Here is a 22,874-nt window from a genome sequence, read left to right on the forward strand (position 1 = left end):
TCCACAAAGGGGTCTATGTCACTACCCCTGTGTAGTCTTAAAGTTGCTTAACTGCTAAGTGTAAGACAGAAATGATGTGTGATTTCTGAAACTAGGCCATAAAAGGAGATGCATACACAAATATTTATAGCAGCATTATTAGCCAAAAACTGGAAGCAACCCAAACATCCATCAACTGCTGAATGGATAAACAAAATGTGTTCTATTCATACAATAGAATATTATTTGGCCATAAAAAGGAATGAAGTACCAACAACATGCCGAAGCATAGATTAATCTTGAAAACATACTAAGTGAAAGAAGCCAGACACAATAGGGCACATATTGTGTGATGACTCCATTCAGACGAAATGTCCAGAACAGGCACATTTATAGGCAGAAAGCAGATTAGCAGTTGCTTGGGAGGAGGGAAGACTGGAGGGAGTAACAGGTGTGGGGTTTCTCTGTTGGAGTGATGAGAATATTTTGGCATTAGAAGTGGTGATGGTTGCACAGCTTTGTACATACTAAAAACACTTCAGTGCACTTTAAAAGGTTGAATTTTATGGTATGTGATGATAAAATTTTAGAAGATATACTATAAGAAAAATTTTCAAAAAACTAACAAAACATTTCTTGATAGTTTGCTAGGTTAAAAAAGAATGGAAGCAGTTTCCAAACTGTTCCTTAAGACATTCACTTTAAGAACCCAGAGCCAAAGACATCTGTCTACCCTGAAGCAACCAGGAAACGAGGAAGCCAGGCCACATGGAAAAGCTATAGCTTTTGGGAACCTGTAAGGTACCAGGTGACAGTCAGCATCAACCATCAGACACATGAAGGGAAGAGCTTCCAGACTTTAGCCTCTAGCCACAGAGTCACCCTCTGCTGTGCCCTACGTACCATGGAACAGCGTTCTTGTTCCCCTGCTGTCTTGACTTAGTAACACTCAATCACATAAAATGGTCCAGTTTTGCAGTGGTCTGTTTTGCAGCAACAGTAATGAGAACACTACCTAACACAGTCACCACACCACAATCTCTCTTTATCTAGCTTTTTTCCTTCATGGTACTTATTCATTACATGACATTATGTTATTTATTTATTTTTATTCTGTCTCTCTCCACCAGAAGTGAGTTTCCTGAGAAGAGGGTCCTTTGTGTCTTGTTCCTACAACCACAGCACCCAGACAAATACCCAGTATATAGTAGACAAGTAATATATATTTTGTTGAAAAAACAAATTAATGAATTATTGTAGAATCATCAGCATGGGGAGGTTACCAGCTGGCACTTGCTCTGACATGAATTCCAAAATGTAGTTACTGTCATTTCATTAACTTTCCCAAAGGAATTAAGTATGAAAACCTGCAATACTACAAATCCAAGTTATCACTGTTTCTTTGTTTCTAAGGAAAATCCAAGGTGGTTTATAAAACTGTTAGTATTCTTGCTGAAGTCTTCCGACTATTCTATTTTAATAAATAAATCAAAAAAGGTATAACCAAGAAATAAAACACATATGGCCAAGAAATAAATATTGACTTCTACTGTATAGTACTTTGTGCTCATAAAGTTAATAAAATTTAATTTCTATAAATTCTTGCCCTATAATACCATGTTAAACAAGTGGGAGCAAAATAGATTTGATTCATGTTGAAATCAAGGTCAAAGTAGTAGGTGCTACAATTTTTTTAATGCCTAAATGGTTTACTTTGCAAAATATTACATCAGTGTTACTTTTTTCCTATGGAGCCATAGCCTACCTCTGGTGCCAGATATTCTGGTGTACCACAGAACGTCTTCATGGTGGCTGCATCTGTGATCCCTTCTTTGCAAAGTCCAAAATCTGTAATTTTTATGTGGCCATCTTTATCCAGCATCAAATTCTCCAACTGTGTAGTAAGAAAGATGACATAATTTGTTCTACAGTCGTCAAAAATAGGAAAACACTGCTTTGAAAAATAACTGAATGCTGAATAAGATATTTTGGAAAGAGAGCACAGTTGGAATTAATAGAATTTTGAGTACTTACAAACACTGTAGCTTCTTATTGATGTGTATAAGAAGAAACATGTTTTATCAGATACTTTATGATAATAAAATTATTGATTTTTAAACCAATGGGAGTAAGAGCCATTACTGTGTGAGTTCTGAGAACTAAAGCTTAATTAACTTTCCAAAGCAAACATCAATCCTATTTTTCTCTGTTTTTTTTTTTTTAAATAAATTGTGATCTAAACAATCCCAAAGAGACAACCATCTTCTAGATACATACAGATGGATTTCAACAATTTCTCTTAGGAGTCTATTGTTATTATAAAACATTCACTTACAGAAAATTTTTTTGGTGGTGGTTGTTAAGTCAAATCTAAATCTTATTTTGTAAGGTAAGGCAATATCCCCTTTTGCAGTTCTTTGTAATAAAGAAATACCAACCCTTTTAAACATAAGAATATCAAAGTTAAACACTTAACAGTTGATAAAAATATATAGCACAGATATGATAAAGTTGGAATCTCTTTGAGCCTATTAATACAAAAACACCAAAGATAATCTTAAAGATGTAACCAAATAGCAAGATCATCTTCCTCAAGTGAAAATTATGAAATGCAAGGGGGTAAAGAGTTTGTGCAAAGCCAATGCACTTAAAAAGAGCAACAATAACTGATCTTTTTCTTCCCATTTGAATCCAAAGTTACAATTATCACCATGCAGAAATACATGAGCTCTGAACTGTGATCTTATATAGCCTTATATATAGATGGGGCCCAGTCATAGAGCTACAGCCTAAGGGAATAAACAAGAAATGCAGTCACAAAAAAACACATGTGAAAAAATACATTAGCAGGATGAATGATAATTAACTTATTTAGGGAGTAGATAGTTATTCTACTCCTTAACGTGATCTATGAAAGTGCTTACCCAAACTCTGAAGTCAGTATCAAATTCAAAACAGAATTCCATATAAGAACATAAACAGATGCCAATCATACAAAATACGTTATGCTCTGTCGCATTATCCAATGTCTTATAAACCAGAAAGTAAATAGAGTTAAGCAAGCTCTGCTCAGTGAAGGAAAGCTCAGAACAGACATTAAGCCTTCAAGTATAGTACTTAAATGTGCTATCCACTGAATTCAACGCTCAGTACATGTTTCATGAACTGCACAGACTTCAGAGAAGTGTGTCTGTCTTTGACTTGTCTTGAGAGAGTGGAATGAACCCTAAATATACTGCTGAATCTATCAAACATAAAAGTTCTTTTATTTTATAAAATTCAGATATCATGCATCTTCCTCATGATTCTCTTACTAACTGGAACCTAAAAATCAAACCCAATTTGCACAAATGGCAATGAGTCCTGGATACTGAAACTAATCAGAAACATCAAGAAAGAATCTCTATTTCTCTTTTCCTCTCTGTTTTGGAAACCTTTTTCTTCTTCATGCTTCTGATGTTTTCCTTCTTTTCCTTCTCTTTCAAACAACACCCTCTTCTGCTCCTATCTTGCCGTAATGAGAAAAAGTAGTATACACTGGAGAGTCCACTGTTTTGTTGAATAAAAATATATATGCCCTGTTCTTAATTTAAAAAAAATATGCTTATTGTTTTAATATATAAATACATTATAATATATAAAAACAAAATCAAATTAAGTTCTTAAAATGTAAGATCTTTTATAATACATTAGTTTTCTTTTTAACTGAAGTACCATCAATTACAATGTGTCTATCTCTGGTGCACAGCACACATAAAAGTTCTTATAAAAACTTCAAATAATACATAATAATAGCAAATAAATTGTGCAGTTTGGTGCATATTATGCCAATTGTCTGTATATGTTTTATATGCACTGCAACATATTCATGGAAACATGACAGCATGCACTAATGTGCTAATTCTCCACATTTTGACAGGACTATTTTGAAATGAATGGGTACAGAAGTATCAAAATGCATAAACAATGTTTTTTTATACCAAGAAGTACATAAATTTGAAAAATCTTGATTGGTACCTAATTCTCTAATCTCATATCTTATCTCTAACATACCAAGGGTTGAGGGATGAGAAATGAAATGAGATGCAGGAATAGGGTTGGAATAAGAAGATTATACTGTATAGCACAGGGAAATGTATACAAGATCTTGTGGTGGCTCACAGCAAAAAAAAAAAAAAAGTGACAATGACTATATACATGTTCATGTATAACTGAAAAATTGTGCTCTACACTGGAATTTGACACAACATTGTAAAATGACTTTAACTCAATAAAAAAATGTAAAAAAAAAAAAGAAAAAAAAAGAAAAAAGGAGAAAGAAATAGTGTGAAGGTGACCAAGAGTCCCAATTTGCCCAGAAATGAGGGGGTTTCCCGGAATACGGGACTTAAAAGGTCAGTAACTGGGGAAGTTCTGGGCAAACAAGGACAGTTGGTCATTCTACTTGTTTTATAAATCAGCTTAAAAAATCATGATATAGTCAGAAATAAGGTCAACCTATAGGATGACTGTGAGAAATGGGGCAGAGGTCATGATAATGGGGGAAAGGTAGCATACTGCATGGGAGGCAGTAGAGTAACATGGATAAGATTATGGAGTCAAGTCAGAGAACTTATATGTAAATTCAAACTTTACCCCTTCCTCACTATAGCTTTGGGCATGATTTTAATATCTATATGCCTCAACTTCTATAAAATAACCCAATGTATTGTCTTTAGAATTAAATGAGATGGTGAATGTAGAACTTAACCAATAAATGTACTGATCATTTATTCAACATAGAGAGTTTAATGGCTGATTTGTAACTTATCAAAATGTTGTGTGCTCTTCTAGACAACACTGTATGTTAAAGGAGAGAGCAAAGTTCAGAAATGGATAAGACACTTTTGTCAACTTGGTAATTTCATTAAAAACACTTTCAATACACAACAATTTATTTTGAATAAATAACAGAACACAAATATTTCACAATTTTTGAGCCAGTTATTTTATAATAGTATCCATCTTATTCCATTAATTACCTTCCTTCTCTCACCATCCTGATACATCATTTTGCTAATAAGCATGCATGACAAAAACAACTTGTCCATCAAAAGTGTGAATAATAGTCAGAGATGCATCACCATAAAACAAACGATATTCCCAAATCTATCTTGTATAAAGATCAGAGGTAATTAAATATCCAGTCTTTTAAAAAAAATAATAATTTTATGAAGATGCATAACCAAGTTTTCATAAAATATAAAAACCATTAGTTTTGTAATTCACAAATGTGAAGGATGCATAGTCTTTTCAAAGCAGATCAATGGCTTAGATATATCAAAAACACCTGGAAATAACTTCCTTAGTGCACTTGACACTAACATAAAGGGGATTTAGTCAAACACTTTTAGGAACCCTTCTACTGTGTAAAGGAGGAATAAAAATATTTACAAATGATCTTTCTTTGGTCTCTCTCCTAAATCTAATGCTTTCCTTCTTCCCTTTTTTTTGGCCACAAAATGAAAAATGTATATGGCCACTGACTGTTCAGGTATTTTCTATCATAAAACTTCAAATGCATCTGTTTTATCTCCACTGTCTGTCTTAGTGTCTACGATTGAGAGCAGGGCATTATGTTTATGCTTTATGGATGCACCCATTGGCAAAAGCAATGTATGAGTCAAACAGTAGGTTTTTAAAGAAAAGATTACATTTTAAAAATCTAGTTAATGCTTACTATTTGTATCAGAAGGTTGTTTGTTATCTGACAGCTCACACATTGAAGAGACAAAAATCTTTGACATATACTTCATGGAGTTTCCATTACAAAAAAGGCAACACTTTTTACCCAATTGAAGTGAATGGGCATTACTGACAGAGGGTCTTGATTTGGTAGCTTTTGAAATCTTTTTTCCTCTGTACTTTGTGAACCAGAAATTATAGCAAGAAAGCACTATGCTCTTTTCTGCTCTTGCTGGTACCTAGAATAAAGTTAAACTCTTAAAATCTGAGCTGCTTTTAATACACTGCTTGCCAACCCTTTAGGCTTCATAGTACAGTAAAAAATGAAATGCGTAGGGTGCACCAGGATCAGTAGGCTGGCTGCTTGTCACTGGAACTGACTGGCCTAGAGGCTCCTCTAATCGCCTGGTGGGTTGAGAGAGGCTGTGGCTTAAGCATACAGCCTGGGAAGCCCTGCTCTAAACAAGCCAAGTTGCTATTAGAAAGTTTAAAAGTTTTTAACTTTCAGTTTTTTTAAGTTTCTAATATAAAATTCATATATATATTCTAAGATCTATCTATAATATAGGCACACACACACACATATCTTTTAGGTAGCATTTTAATTAGATGGCTGACATTTTGTGATTAAACAAAGGAATGCAAACAGCAGTTCCTAAGGGCTCTGACAACTATTGTAGCAATATAAACGAACAAGTCCCTTCATTCACTCTTACAATCCCATTTTAGCACAGTTATATCAAACTCAGGGTTCTGTAACAAGACTACCTCAGGCCCAACAACACAGTAAGAAATTCCTCCTCTGCACACTGCATATTGAGGTTTATGAGTATCAGACTGCCAAAATGTCACACAAGCTGACCTGCAGGAACTTCATGACTGTGGAATTAAGAGAGTGTGTTAAAATACTGAAAGGAAAATATTTCTTCACTTTAAACCTTCCTACCTAGAAAAGGTTCACTATATACAGCAGCAGAGACCCCACCCAGGTTGCCAAGCTATTTAAGAATTTACTACACATAAGAAACATAGCCCAATAGTACAATTTAATGTTAGAAGTGGAATCGGTTCTTAGTAGCAGTGGCTTAAAATTTTCATAAAAGAGGGAATCCACAGTGACTATTTAGAAGTAGGAGTTGGGGGATGTGTCTTGAGACTCAGTATATAAAGTAAGCATGCTGTTTTCATTTAGACTGTGGGGTTTATTTGGGAGCTGATGCAGATTGGGAGGGCTGTGGTAAAAGACTCTCTGAAACCATTTCCTTTGTGCTATCCATCACTGAGTCTTAGAAATTATCTAAATCTTGTTGGTAGTTTCTCACATTAACAATGTAACTGGTTAAATTAACCATTAAACTCTCTGATTAGGTAGAAAACAAGATTAATTTTCCAGAAGTAAAATACAGAAGCAATTTATATATCATTTTCTGCCTCTTGCCCTGTCATAAACTCTTGGGAGAAATTAATCCTTAATGAATTACAGTATCATTATATGTTCCTTTGCAAATGTCCCTATTTAGTCCATTCTGTACTTGGATGGCCATGTTTGTTGGAAAGAAAGGTTACACGTGCAAAAATAAGAGCTAAGCGGAAAAGGAATTTTTAACAAAATCTGCACTACTGACACAGTCTTAGAAGAGATTTCTTCAAATTTTTAGGCTATTATAAAGCAACATCAGTTTTTCCTAATTAATCACAAGGAATTTGGGTCCTTACCAGAAAAAAAAAATTAGTATCATGAGATGTATTAACAAATTAAGCAAACTTACTTTTTAAAGTACAAAAAAGTATGCAATAATTTATTTGTTGCTCTGAACACCAAGTTATTAGGAACTATGAACTGATAAAATGTCTTAAAACAACTTGCACATGAAATAAGGCTTTTTGCCTCCAGTGATGAATGGGGGACTGGCAAATAGGTACGGATTTACTTGAGAGGTGCAGCTACCCATAGGCATCTCAAATGGATTTGTATTTGAATAAACACAGGGTTATTAGTAAGGAGATGACAGAGACAAACCTGAGATGAATCAATCAAAGTGGGAACCTCAATTTTTGATAATGCTCTTTGGAATATATTTTATATAAATATATTTAAGATGTTCTTTTTCTCATCTTTGGCAGTTTTATTCCAGTTTTAGATTTACAATGATCTCCTAGAGTTAATCCAAGGCATCTCCCCCACCTAAGTTCATTTTAACTCTAGAAAGGCAGAATCGTGTAATGAAAACTTTATACCTGGAGCTAGGATTCATGGTTTCCAATAATCTTGTCTATGTCACCAACTTAGTCCATTACTCTGAGTAAGTCACTTACTAGGCTTACAGGCTTCAATGGCCTCACCTGTAAACTATGAATCACCTCTGAGTTTCTATGATCCTACTTAAAAGATCTCATTCTATCATGCATAATCCTGTGCAATATGGATACAAATAACACTTGTATAAATTTAGAATGTCTGGCTTTTTACTTTATGCATTTTTCTTGGTGTATATTCCATGGATTCTATCCTATGCTATACTTAGACCTTTAAGTTAAAGCTGTATTAAAAAAACAGACTTAGAGAGCAGAGACCACTGAATTGTCTAGCAAAGTTAGTGGTCTATGCATATGGTAACTATATGACTGATATTCATATATAAAGTAGGTACTTTATATTGCAGCTTTAATAAATTTGGTCTAATTTCATCATTAGAAAGGATGGAGCAACAAAAACCCATGTTAAATGAATTTCAACTTATTGATATGTTGGTTCATCTAATGACAAACGATTAATGGAGAATACTGACCAAGATCATCCCAATTATATCATTTCTTAATCAATGCTAGCAATCAAATGAGCATTCTTTTCTTTGTTTCTTTAGACTAACAAGTCTATCTTCCAACTTTAAGCATTTTGGATATATTACTGAGTACTTCAAAATTACTCTCATTTCCTTAAATCCAGGAAATCCCTCCTTTTTCCCTACAAAGAGAATTCATACAATATAAAGTGGGAGTGAGTTGAGCAGAATTAGGCAGAAAAAAAGCTAACTGCTTGTAAGCAAATTTGGAAATGCTATAAAACTTGTAAGTTTTGTCATACCATATAATTAAATCCTTTTCAAAAAAAATCTAGATTCAAGGCATTTAAAAATTATAGGCTTATTTGGCCATGCAGACATCAGATACACGGATGCTGAATTCTACCACTCCTGGCTATAAAAAGCTGCAGGCTAAACATAATCATACAGTTGATTATATTCATCTTTGGTCCACTCTGGCACTTACAGTTGATCATCCCTGATCTAGAGTATAGGGCCACAGTCCATTTTTCCTAAAAACATAATTTTGTTAACTTCCTTAATAAACAATAATATGTTAAATAAAATAAACATAAAATAAAAATATAAACTATATAAAATAAAAACCTTTAATAAATAATAACATGCTATACAAACATACATACTATATTTCATTGTCACCATGTAAAATGATACTTTTTGAGACAGTTACTTCTTAGGGTCCTTCACAATATAAAGGTACATGACAGCAACATCTTCAAATAATCCAGACAACTGCCTAAATAGATGAGTTAAGAATCACAGATGTTTTAAACAAATGAGTGGGAGTGAGGGGATAATTGTGATTCCTGTTACATGCCGAAATACGTAGACATAAACCTCATTTCACAAATTTCATGAAAGACTCTCATAATTTCTATTTCTACAAATCAAATTATATTTTAAATGAAGTAGTATTTGATAAACAAAGCAATTCTATGTCAAACTTTAATAAGTCAAGATTACTATATGATTTACTTTTTAAGAAAGTAAAACAGTCACATTTACAATTTGTTCAGAGTGTGTCATGGTACAAATTTCCTTAATATGGCCAATCTAATTCAAAACAATGTCATGAGAATTACTACTACCTTTTACATTCTACTCCAGGGGTCAGCAACCTATGGCCTGTGGGTGAAATCTTGCCTACTGCCTGTTTTTGTAATTAAAGTTTTGCTGGAGCACAGCCAGATGTGCTCATTGACACACTGCCTGTGCCTGCTTTCATCCTACAATGGCAAAGCTGAAGAGCTGCAAAAGAAGCTGTAAAGGGCAGCAAAGTCTAAAATATTTACTAGTTGTCTTCACAGAAAGCTTGCCAAACCCTGAGCTATTCTGAGGGTTTCCCCAGAAAGAAACTGTATAGAGAAATGAAGTCACTATTTAACTGATAAAAACAAATACAGTGCTTTTTAAAATGGAAACTAAACGAATCAATAAAAGGTTATATTAAAATACTTCAGGTATTTAACTCCACTAAAAAGTTAATACCAAAATCAAATATTTTCTTTCCCCCAAATAATCTTCTTTATTATAAAAGATTTTTCATAATACCTCATAGGATGTTAAAACATAATAATAAAATCTATAGTAAAATGTTACTTGCAAAGTTACTTGACTTTTAATCGGACGTTTAACATTACTCATAAGACTTACAGAAAAACAAAACTATTACCAGTAGCTCATATTTGATCAGAGCAGTCAAGCAGAACTTATTTTGTATGTCAAAAACTCGGACATAAAGGAACTACACACCTTTCGGTGAATGAAATTTGCTGTCAAATACAGTGAACTACATTCTTTAACAGAGTGGGGTTTTTCCCAGCTAAATCTGCTTTTCTCCAAACTGTGTAACTTTGTAATTACTTTGTGATTGTCCCCATAGTCTCTGCAAAAACAAATTCTGATTACTTTTCTGTTTTACCTTGAGATCACGGTACACAATCTTTCCGGAATGTAGATAGTCCAAGGCAGAGACAATTTCTGCACCATAGAAACGTGTGCGGTCCTCAGAGAACACCCGCTCTCTCGACAAATGGAAAAACAGCTGCAGGGTAAACAGCAGGGACAGGATTGTAATAATTACTGATTTAGTGGGGGAAATTAACACAAACATAAAACACCTCTCATCACCATATTGTGATGATAGATACTGTACTCTCAGTGGACACTGAGCACTCTTAGACAGCAGCTGGCTTATCTTTTCCAGGTTTCCAAGGGGAGACTGCAGGCTGTTAAATCAGCGTTTTAATCAATATACCAATCTTGTTTAAGGCATTCTGCTTGCTACCCATTTAACCTTCAGTTACCAGAGGAAAAAAGTATGCATCATCAGATTACATCTCCTCCTCAGTATATTGTTGCTTCACTCTTTCAATGAGGAGGTACTGAGACGTTATTAAAATAAATGAACACAAGCATAGATGTAATATTTCTACTTAATTATTTGATTTACATTTGATTTCAAAGAAAGGACTGCTGATGTGTGAAAACCGATTTGTAGGAACTTAGAAAGTCTACAACTTCTGACTCATCATGGTATCTCTAGACATGTTTTCAAAGTTTAAATCAGTGTTTTCTGTAGTGAGAAACTGTGAGGTTCTAAGTTTTCAATTTCTCTTAGTAATATCCAAAACGGACAGAGAAGGTCCCATTATTTCCCTAAGAGTTCTCAATGTATATTCTTTCTATTTCAATAATAATTAACTACGACACCAATCTTTCCTCATATAATCATTTAAAACTGTAAGTCCATCCATTTCCTGTCATAGCACCTAAAAGATATTTCACTCAACAGTTAACAAGTATCTATTGGTTGCTCACTGTGGTTAAGCTTCCAGTTCTCTATTTAGGCCAGCTCTTTAACAAACTGCCTGTCTCATCTCTCAGTTCAACAATGTTTGGGAAGGAAGGAGCTGGCCTCAGGCACTATGAATTGACTGCTGACCTTTGTTGTACTGTTTCACTGTATTAAGAAACTTGCCAAGAACAATAAAAGATTGTTGGCAGTGCTGAGTACATAAGAGTATGTACTCAATACATATCTTTGATTAAAGGAATGATCAAATCAGTCAATGTAACATTGACTGGAAGATCAGGCATTAAGTATACCTTTACATGGATTACTTCTACAAATTGCTTCTACAAATTTATAAGAATTACAGTTTAACCGAGATTTGTTCCTCACACACCAAATTATAATTTAGGTAACGTAAAAGAGGTTCCATACAGAGTCCTTCTTCCCCTTTCCCACTTCTACCTCCACTTAAGGGCCTATCATTATTTTAAGATAAAATTTACGCATAACACATTGTCATAGCACAGAGAAGGAGGTAGCATCTTGCTACCCATTTGGCAACTCTTGCCAAAAAAGATCGGCTCAACATTATAGTTATAGTACAACTAAAATACTGGCAGATAGTCTCTAAACTTTAATGTTCTCTACTATATTGTCATATTTTATCAAGTCTAAGGTGCTACAGATTACAACTCCATCATATTTTATGTTAACACCAAGAAAGAAAAAAATGTCAATTAAAACTATGACACACCGTCAAATATAAAAGCCATTTTGATTGCAGAAAAGTTCAATGTGTCTTACAAACAATCAAAGATAGTATGCCAAAAATCAAACTAATGTGAACTATTACTCAGAGATATGTTTCAAAATTCGTTCATTTTTATGGAAGCATATGCATATGATTAACGCCTTATCATTCAAACAAAGACAAGAAGTAGAAAGAAGCACGGATTATCAGGAAAACCAAAGGAAGAATTTCTAGGTTAAAGTAATTTCTGCCATCCTTTATACAAAATATCACTAATTTTGACTGAAGGAACTTCTGTGACCTCTATCCAGATTTATGGCAGTCTTCTAATGGGATGAAAATAGTAGTTAGATTTCTAAATTTTCTTAAAATGTCAAGCCTAGAACCTACTCATCTATTGTACAGAAGATACAGATCTTCCCTAAATCAACACAATACATGAAGGCTTCTAGATTTTTATTTAGACAGTGAATCTTCAATTTGTCTCCCAGCCACTTTCTATAAAAAACATCAGCTAGGAAAAAAAAATGCTTCAGGAGGACTCTATTTATTTCTCAATCTGATGTCCTCTGATGTCTGTCCTTGCTACTTTATGGGACTTACTCTTTTTAACATAACCAAGAACCTCTTGTTCTAGAGCTTAGAAGCTATTACCCTGTCCTTATTGCTTGGCTTTGGTACTACAACTCTCCTGATTTTCTACTTAACTCTCTGAATAGTCCCTTTCAGTCTCTACCTTGGCTTTGAACCAACTTCCCATTTAGTAAGCATCAATTATTTTTAAGTCACTGTATTGGGCAGTGGGACAAGAAAAAGAGGGCATACGATGGTGATTAAGACATAACCCCTGACCTTAAGAAGTTCAACCCAATAAAGGAGATACATGCATAGACAAAGAAACAAGAGATCTGTGATAAATGTTACAATTCTGATATTAAAAGTGCTTTGGGATTTGCAGATACTAACTATTATATATATAAGATAGATAAACAGCAAGGTCCTACTGTATAGCACAGGGAACTATATTCAATACCTTATAATAGCTTATAATGAAAAAGAACATGAAAAGGAATACATACATGTAATACTGAATCACTATGCTGTACACCAGAAACTAACACAACATCGTCAACTGACTATACTTTAATTTTAAAAAAAGTGCTTTGGAGGCAAAGGATGATTAATCTTTCCTGGGATGATTTGAGAAGACTTCACAGATAAGGTACTATTTCACTTTGCTTTTGAAAATTGGGATTTTTCACAAATAGAGAATATAAGAGAAGCCTACAAAAGAGTGCTATGCAAGTTTTTTCCATCTTAATATTTCAAACACAGCCTAGTACAGTACCTGCAGAGAGTAGGTAATTAACAAATGTTTATAGAAGGAATTAATTCTAAAGGGAAAAAAAAAGTAACAGGAAGGAAACAACATGCAGGGAACGCATGTAGCCTAAGAACAATAATACACATTAAGGACAGTGACAGCACTTAAGGAAAAAATTTAAAGAAAAAGATGAGGCTAGATTGTTTAGGACCTCGACTGCCATGATATGGTTTAGAGATTAATTCTGTAAATAAGGAGTGTCAAAGACATTTGGGTTAAAAATTAGTTTAATTAAAAAAACAACTCTAGCAGCAATTAGAAAATCAATTAAAAAAATCGAAGACTATAGTAGTCAGGTAAATAATTCATAAAGTGCAAGAAAAGTTATTGAACGCTGATTTAGTACAACTGCTATGAAAAAGCTGCAGACACAAGAGCAAATGGTACAAATCTGTAAGAATACCACTGGTTCGTTAGAACAACCAGATACATAAACAATTCCACTAAAAATACGCAGTTATAAAATAGAGAGCACACTTAAAGAAGTAAGCATGTTTGGTAATATCAGAAGTTACAATTGAGATGGGTAAGAGCTTCTGAGGGACTTCACCTAGAGTGGTACTAATATACATTTCGAGAGAGTCAATATTCCTGAGAGAACTAACTTGCACCTTTGGGCAACACTGCTGAAGTTTCTCTATGGATGGCTCAGTAGATGTTGCTGCCAGCAGGGTAAAGGAAATGAATGGGTTGGTAACAGAGAAGCAATGGATTTTATTTTGATCTGCTGATATTTAAATGAGAACTTGATAGCACAAATTTAGAACTATGGGATCCAAGGGTAGATATGGAAGTCATTTATATAAAAAGTATTGTTAACACCAAAGAAGCAATGTTAGCCCAGAAATTTAGTAGAAACTGAAAACAGAGTTAAGGTCAGAATCTTAGCATATCACTACGTATAAGGAGATAGGATGTTGAGATAGAGTCCTATAAGAAGTACAAAAGGAAACACGAATATACCATAAGAATAAAGGGAAAGAAAGTTTTGAGCAGTTAGTGTTTACCAGGCATAGGAATTAGGGTACTTGTTACTTTTCAGGGAAGAAATGTCATACATAGGTGGGCTAAGAGAATGTAAAGGTAGAAATGGTACATGACTCCTTCTGAAAAAGTGAAGCCAAGATATTACTGAAGCAGAAGATTTCTGCTCTAACATATTAATGCCTTCAAGAAAAACTGCCTGAAAAAAACTGAGAGATACTACAAAGCTACAATTCACACGGAATAGGCACAAAAATTACATGAAAGATCAATGAAATCAGGCATCCAGAAACAGATCATTTTATAAAAATTTAAAATATGGTACAGTTGATAAGTATATGGGAAAAATGACGTTAATAAATGGTGCAACAATAATTGCTTAACTCTAGAGTAAAGTAAAATTTGATTTTCATCTCACATCCTAACAAAATTAATCTCTGATGTAGTTTTAAAAACTAGAGAATATGGATCAAACGTTACCTGATCTCAGGATGAAAAAAGATTTTGTAGAAGAAAAGAAATGTAATCATAAAAGGAGAAACTGGTAGAATTAACTACATGAAATAGCAAAAATATAAATAAAATTGAATAGTTATGACAAATATGACTAAGTTCATAAGCTTAATATATAAAGAAATCATATGAAAAAAAGACTAAAACACAAGGGGAAAAAGGGGAAAGGACATAAACATAAGAGGAATACAAATTATTACAGGAAATGAAAATATGCTACCTTATAATAATCAGTGCAGTAGAGATAAAAACATAAATGAGACAATTTAACACATCAAGAAATAGCACTATTAGTGAAAGTGCGGTGAGATAAGTATTTCATACACTTGTGGCTGGTATGTAAAAAGAAACTCTTTGCAGGGCAATTCACAATATGTATCAATATAATTTTAAAATACAATAGTTCTTCTAGAAATTTCTTTTTAAAAAAAGACAATGTAGAAGTCTTCTACATAAGGACATTCTTGCAGGAGTATATTCGACAAAAATGTGAAAACAGCTTTCCAACCATGTTGAAAATTTTAAAAATTAGATTTCTATCCAACACTATAACAAAATAAATTTCAGATGCAACTGACAGTTAAATATAAAATATGAAACTAACTTTAAACACTAGAAAACAGGAATAAAAAATTCATGGGACTAGACTTCTCTTGTCCTAAACAATTGAACAGAAATATATAAAACAAAAAAATGAAAACTGGGGAAAATTTACCACAGAACTCTTTTTAGATAGTGGGCAACAGGCAGTGCAGAACTATGATCCCTGTGATAACAGAAGCAAATGAAATGAGCCCTAAAATCACCTGTCTTCTGTCTGGGGACATTTTCTAGAATGTTATATAGGAAAGGAAGTTCTGAGCATAACATACAAGTCTTGCTGTTAGAGATAAATATCAGATTTTGAGGAAGGTGAAGTTGTTGGCATTTGTAGGACAGAACACCAGTAAGGAAGAAGCTATATAATCTACACAGTAGAGTCTGTTGCTGAGACCAAGCAATGCATGTGTAAGGTCAAACTCTAAAAGAATAAGCAGAAAAGGAATGGAGATCTGTGTGCTAAATAATTCCCCACAGAGCTGACAGAAATTCAATTTCTTATCACTCAGAACAGTGTCATTACTGAGCACCCAGGCATTCTGTGGGTATTTCAAAGAAGTCAGAATAAAGACAAACATACATTAACAAAGCTAACAAACAAGAGTGGAAAATATCATATATGCAAGTAACTGCCTTCTAGAACAAGATGTAACACTCTTTGAAGGAAGAAAACAAAATCCAGACACTCATGTAAAATTCAAACTATCGAGTATCCAATCAACAATTACTATGCATGAGAAGATGCAGGAAGATACAACCTATCAACAACAGAAAAATCAGTCATTAGACACAGACCTTAAGAAAAAAAAAGATGATTGAATTAATAGACAGTGACTTTAGAGCAGTACATGAACATAAAGAGGCAATGGGAAAGAAATAATGGCACTTTCAAAAATAAAACATGCCATATCTGATTAAAAAATGCACTAGATGGGATTAACACCAGATTAGACACTGTAAGAACATGAAATTATAGAAGAAAACTATATAAATTGTACCAAAAAAAAAAGGCACCCTAGTAACCTGTTGGACAGCATCAAGGAGTCTAACATATAAAACAGCAAATCCTTAAAGGGGAGGAAAACTACAAACTAATGCCTGAATTTTTCCAAACTAGGACAAAAATAATAAATGGACAGAGTATTTCAATAAAACCAAATAAGATGAAAACTCACAAATATGCATTAATACTCAGAACATACCAGCCAGATCACACTAAAATTACTTAAAAACCAATGATAAACAGAAAATCTTTAAAAAAATTTCTGAAGGGAAAAACATTACATACAGAAGAACAAATAGGAGAATTTCCCCAGACTTCTCCTCAGAGACTATGTAAGCAAAGGACAATGGAACAATATGTCCAGTTCCCAAAAGAAAAAAAAATGCATCCTAAAATTTTGCATCCAGTGGAAATATTCATAAACTATTATCGTTAGAGACTTTGCTTTCAGCATGGTTGAGTAACACATACCAGATTTACACTCCCTTCTTCAACAACTAGAAAACCATTTAAAATAAATAAAACAAATATTTTCATACATTAAACATTAGCCTTCAAGGTATAGTGATCCCAAAGAAAAGGGAAACAATATGATAATTATGGTTGTTTCAGCTTGTTGCCTGGAGACCGTACAGAACGTAACAAAGGGAGGGAAAACCAAATCAGAAACTGGAGGGATCCCTGAGTTAAGGATAAAGAGTTCAGTGGCTAGAGAGACCAAAGTAGTCATGATACATGAGTCAGAGAACCACAGAGAGATCTCCAGCGATCTGCAATGGACTTCCTGAGTCTGACTTATGTTTTACTAATGAGCACTTACGTATGTGAGGAAAATTTTGATGCCAGGAAAAGGACCACTGGAAAGAATCAGGTGAAAAAGAATTACAGGCTCACAGAGCCAAAAATACTTTTTGTTCTTATGAGGAAAAATGGAAAAACTTCCTAAGAAATGTGGCACCCAGTAGAGTCCTTGAGGATACTGCCTCTATAGTGCAGCAATATTAGTGTTAGAGCAAAGGCTACAAACATATGACAAATTAATTTTTGACAAAGGTGTCAAGGTCATTCAATGGGGCAAATAATAACTTTTTCAACAAAAAAGATACTGGAATAACCAATATCCATATGGGAAAAAATGTAGATTATATATGAACAAGATGAGTTTTAAAAAACAAATTTAAACAAAAATATACAGAGGAAAAAAGTTCCCTACTAAAAAAGGAAAAGGTGGACCACAAACTGGGAGAAAATAGATATATATATATATCATATATATTTATAACATATATATGATAAAGTAATTATACCAAGAATGTATAAAAAAGTCTGACTACTCAATATTAAGAAGACAAACAACTCAATCAAAAATGGACCAAAGATTTTAACAGATACTTCAATAAAGAAGACACAACATGGCAAATCAGCACAAGAATAGATGTTCAATATCATTATTCATTCAGGAAATTCAAATTAAACCTGTAAGATACCACTACATACCACTAGAATGGGTAAAAGTAAGTAAGACTAACCATGCCAAGTGTGGTGATGATATTAAGTAACATCCAAGAAATGCAAAATGGTACAATTTGGCAGTTTCTTAGGAAGCTGAGCATACCAAATGACACAGAAACTGCATTCCTAGATATTTACCAAAGATGACTGAAACTACACATCCACACAAAGATTTGTACTGGAAAATTCACAAGAATTTTTTTACAATAGCCTCAAACTGCAAGAAAACCAAATGTCTACGTACTAGTGATTATAAACACATGTATGTATATAAATACATTATCCATATAATGAAATAAAGCCATAAAAAGAAATAAACTACTGATATATGCAATAATACTGATGAATTTTAAAAGTATCATGTTAAGTGAAAGATGCAGACCACAAATGAGTATACACTGCGGGGAACACAGTTTTTAATATTTAAATATTGTTTTGTTCCATTATCTTTTTTTTCTTTTCTTCAAGGTCTCCAATCATAAGTATATTGTACTTTGTTTTCACTCTCTTGAAATGCTCACTCTGGGGTAATCCAATCTTTGTGTAATAAGTTTAATTACTCTGAAACTGCCACCCTATGCCATAACCACATGGAGAAGAATCATGAAAACAGATAAAATCCTGGTCACCTCCTGCAGTTCTAGTCACCTCATCTGATACTCTAGATATAAAAGTAAGCATCTCAGATGTTAAGGCTAGTCAAGTCTTTGCATTATTACTTTAGATGCAGTGATATACTGGCTTAATGAATTCTGGGAAACTAAGCTTGAAATATTATAAAGGTATATACTAAAAATATCCCCAAATTTATTTTGCCTTGAATTTTACATGCTAGTTAATGTGAGTATTGTAACGCATCCTTCTTGGCTTGAGAATTTTTGAAAAAGCTTTGGGTGAAAGCAATAGAATTCTGATAGAACCAAAAAATATATTAATAATTACAACAGTTAGTAAAGAAATTGGCTTGTCAAATTCCTGACAACAACAAAGATATTTATATATCTACAAATTTAGTAAAAATTTAAAAACCATCACTATGAGTATGAAATGATACTTTAAATTTTAAAATCACCCAAATCACACCTCCATAAGTTAGTAAGTAGAACTAGAATACTGACTGCCTGTACTTCTGTCTTGTGTGAATTTAAAATGAGATGATTTTGGTTCACTGAAGACAAAATGCCAGCCAGATAATGAGAATCTGAAAAAAGTATGAGAGGATCTCAAGAATGGCATGAAACTGGAAATCATATGCAAAAAATAAAGTGAATTTTATCAAAGAACTGACTATAGCATGTACAATGAGCTAACTATGGAGAAGAATAGTAAATAACTGAAAGTGTTCTGTTCATTTGTTAGGTTCATTCATCCACATTAAGAATACAGAAGAATGTGAAAAATTTATTAGATGAGAACCATTTCTATGTAATGATTTTACTTTCCCCACTAGTGAATCTCAACCTCCAGGAGATTTCAGCCTTGAAAGAGATTCACAGAGGTCCAGTTTATAGGCCTGAAAGAAGTAAGACTATGAGTAAGATTTTGGGGGAAAGTCCTAAGTAGAGACATTCTAAACCAAACAACACCCTAGTTTTCAGTTTACTCTTACTCCACAATATTTTTCTGCTTCTCATATAAATTTGACAATACCCAAGATAAAAAAAGAAAGTGACTTGGCTATGTCAGCAGCAGCGTGATTTGTCATGTTAGTAGACTGCTTTTTATTAGTTCTCCAGATGCTGATTTACCGTCCACCAAAGGTTGCACTGAATTCACTTTCACAATCTGTTCTACTGAGCTCCAAACCAACCCCTGTACATCCTGTGCTACAGCCAAGATGCACACAATACACCAATGGGGGGTTAAAAGAAGAATCCATGGTACTCTGCTTAGGAACCAGCAGATGTCAAATCCAATGAATTCAGTTGCTATCTTTCAGTTGTGTATCTTTACTATACTCTTACTTAATATACTCTCCTTAACCTCTAAGGTTTCTTTTACTTGGCTCCTTCTACCCAGGATCCTCCTTATGCTTCTTTCATCACCAACATGTATGATGTTGGTATCTTCAGGCACCATTCTTGGCCACTTATTTTCTAACTACAGTATTCTCACACCTTCACTTCCTTGGTTTTAGCATTGCCGATGAAGCACCTATGACCTGACTCTCCTGTCTCCTTCATGTCCCCACAAGGCACTTCACACACAGGATGATCACCACCAGAACTCAAACCTTTTATTGTGTTTCCTGCCTTTATAAACAGTCCAGTATCCACACAATTTCCCAAGCAGCAAATTGGAAAGTGTATGGTTTCCATCTCCTTCCACTGAGTTATTAAATCCTGGAAATTCTAGTACCTAAACATCATTTAGAATTTGATTCCTTCTAATACTGCTTCAATTAACAACCTTATCATTTTTATGATCAGATTACCAAAACCTTCCAACTGCAGTAGCTTCCAAGTAATTTTCCTGCTTCCAATTTTATCTCTTTCAATCCAAGTTTCATACTGCTACGAAGTCTTCTTTCTAAAACATTTCACATAGAAATCCTTCTATGATGCTTCACTGCCTTTAGGATAAAATCTACACACTTGGAAGAGAAAAATCTGTCCTAACATGATCCTGACTACCTGGTCAGACTCTTTTGACTTTTCTCTGCAAGACTCTATGCTTTATCCATACTATGCTACCTCTAGGGAGGTGGGAGAGAGCTTGTATGCTCCTTCACATTCTGAATATTCTATTTCCTCTGTGTTAGAATGTCCTCTCTCTCATCCTTACTGATCTAACTTACAGTTACACTTAAGACTTAGCTTAGCAACTACTTTAAGAAGGTTTCCTACCCTGGCATTCTCTCCCTTTCCTCCTCTTTTCCTTCTGGATTGATTCAAGTACCCATTCTCTGCATCTCATAGCAATCAGTGTTTTCACAGCAGTAATGATATTATAAAGTATATGCATACTTTCTTGTCTATTTATCCAATTAGACACTCATCCCCTAAAGGAAAGTACCATATTTCCTTATTTCTACATCCCCTGAGGTCCAATCCATAGTAGTTGCCCATTAGGTATTCAATAAGCAAATGGACCACAATGGAGTGGGTTCTAAAGTTAATATATAAATTATCAAATATAATCAAAGTCACCTTTGCAAATTCCTCATGAAGGGACTAGACTGGAAACCAACATACTGTCTCACTATGGCTAGGCCCAACACAGTTTTTCTTCAGCATGGCCATTGTAAAACTGAATTTTAAATGGGTAAAATAATGTTTTACAACTGTCACTGAAACTTGAGGAAGAACCATGTAAAGCATCATAAATCCTACATTTCTGGTTTCCAAAATTAAGTAACATGATTTAAAAAATTACACCTGTGGTAAAAATTTTTTTACATGTAAAAAATATAGAAAAAAAGATACATTTTTTAAGCACAGCCCTTTGCACCAGAGGGCCAGGATCAAGCTCCACCCAACAGTGAGCAGACACTGACTCCTCCTGCCAGGAAACCTGCATAAGCTTATGGTCCAGCTGCACTCACCAGGGGGCAGATACCAGAAATAAGAAAACAACAATCCCAAAGCTTGTGGAAGGGATCTGCAAACACAGGCCAGATTCTACAGTGGGACTGTCTGGATCCTGGCCCTTGGGTCACGAGAGAGGAGTGTACTGCTGGGACACACAGGACATCTCCCTCAGAGGGCCACCTCTCCAAGGTCAAGAAACATAACTAACCTACCTAAAAATACAAATAGAAAGATAGAGAATAAGAGGTGGCAAAGGAATGTCTTCCAGACCAAGGCACAAGATAAATCCCGAAGAAGAAATGTGATGAGGAGATAGGCAATGTATGCAAGAAAGAGTTTGGAGTAATGACAGCAAAGATGTTCAGAGTACTCAGGAGAAGTTTTTCAGCAGAGTCAGGAAATACAAAGAATACCCAAACAGAGTTGAAGAATAAAATCATTGAAATGAATAACATACTAGAAGGAATCAAGAACAGACTAAATGATGCAGAAGAATGGATCAATGAGCTAGAAGACAGATCAGTGGAAATCAATACCACAGAACAGAAAAAGGAAGAAAGAATGAAAAGAAACAATGATAGTTTAAGAAAACTCTGGGAAAACATGAAGCACACTAATATTCATATTATAGGGGCCCCAGAAAGAGAAGAGAGAGAAAAAGGACCTGAGGAAATATTCGAACATATAATAGTGGAAAAATTTCCTAAGAGTAAGGAAACAATCACCCAAGTCCAAGAAGCACAGAGAGTTCCACACAGGATTAACCCAAAAAGGAACACAGTAAGGCACACAGTAATCAAACTGACAAAAATTAAGGATAAGGAGAAAATATTAAAATCAGCAAGAGAAAAACAACAAATAACATACAAGAGAACTTCCATAAGGTTATCAGCTGATTTTTCTGCAGAAACTTTACAGGCCAGAAGGGAGTGGCAGAATACATTTAAAGTGATGGAAGGGAAACACTTACAACCAGGAATACTCTATCCAGCAAGGCTTTCATTCAGATTTGATGGAGAAATCAAAAGCTTCATAGATTAAAAAAAGCTAAAAGAATTCAGCACCACCAAATCAGCTTTACAACAAATGTTAAAAGAACTTCTCTAGTCATCAAACCACAAGAAAAGAGAACAAAAAGAATAAGAAAAAAAAAAGATCTACAAAACAAATCAAAAACAATTAACAAAATGGCAGTAAGAACATACATACTGATAATTACCTTAACTGTAAATGGATTAAACACTACAACCAAAAGACACATACTGGCTGAATGGA

At 34.1% G+C, this 22,874-nt stretch overlaps 1 protein-coding gene across 14 annotated transcripts in view; it reads right to left on the reverse strand.

Moving 5' to 3' along the window:
• AKT3 (AKT serine/threonine kinase 3) overlaps window positions 1–22,874 on the reverse strand; it is a 209,477-nt gene that overhangs the window by 34,386 nt on the left and 152,217 nt on the right. For all 14 annotated transcript variants that reach the window (XM_072948587.1, XM_072948585.1, XM_072948588.1 and 11 more), the window contains 2 exons: window positions 10,450–10,572; window positions 1,745–1,873 (listed from right to left, as the gene is read on the reverse strand). In XM_072948587.1, coding sequence (XP_072804688.1) covers window positions 1,745–1,873; window positions 10,450–10,572 — 252 coding nt within the window. The remainder of the gene's footprint in view (window positions 1–1,744; window positions 1,874–10,449; window positions 10,573–22,874) is intronic.

Source organism: Vicugna pacos, chromosome 23 (genome assembly GCF_048564905.1).
Source record: "Vicugna pacos chromosome 23, VicPac4, whole genome shotgun sequence".
Taxonomy (NCBI): Eukaryota; Metazoa; Chordata; class Mammalia; order Artiodactyla; family Camelidae; genus Vicugna; species Vicugna pacos.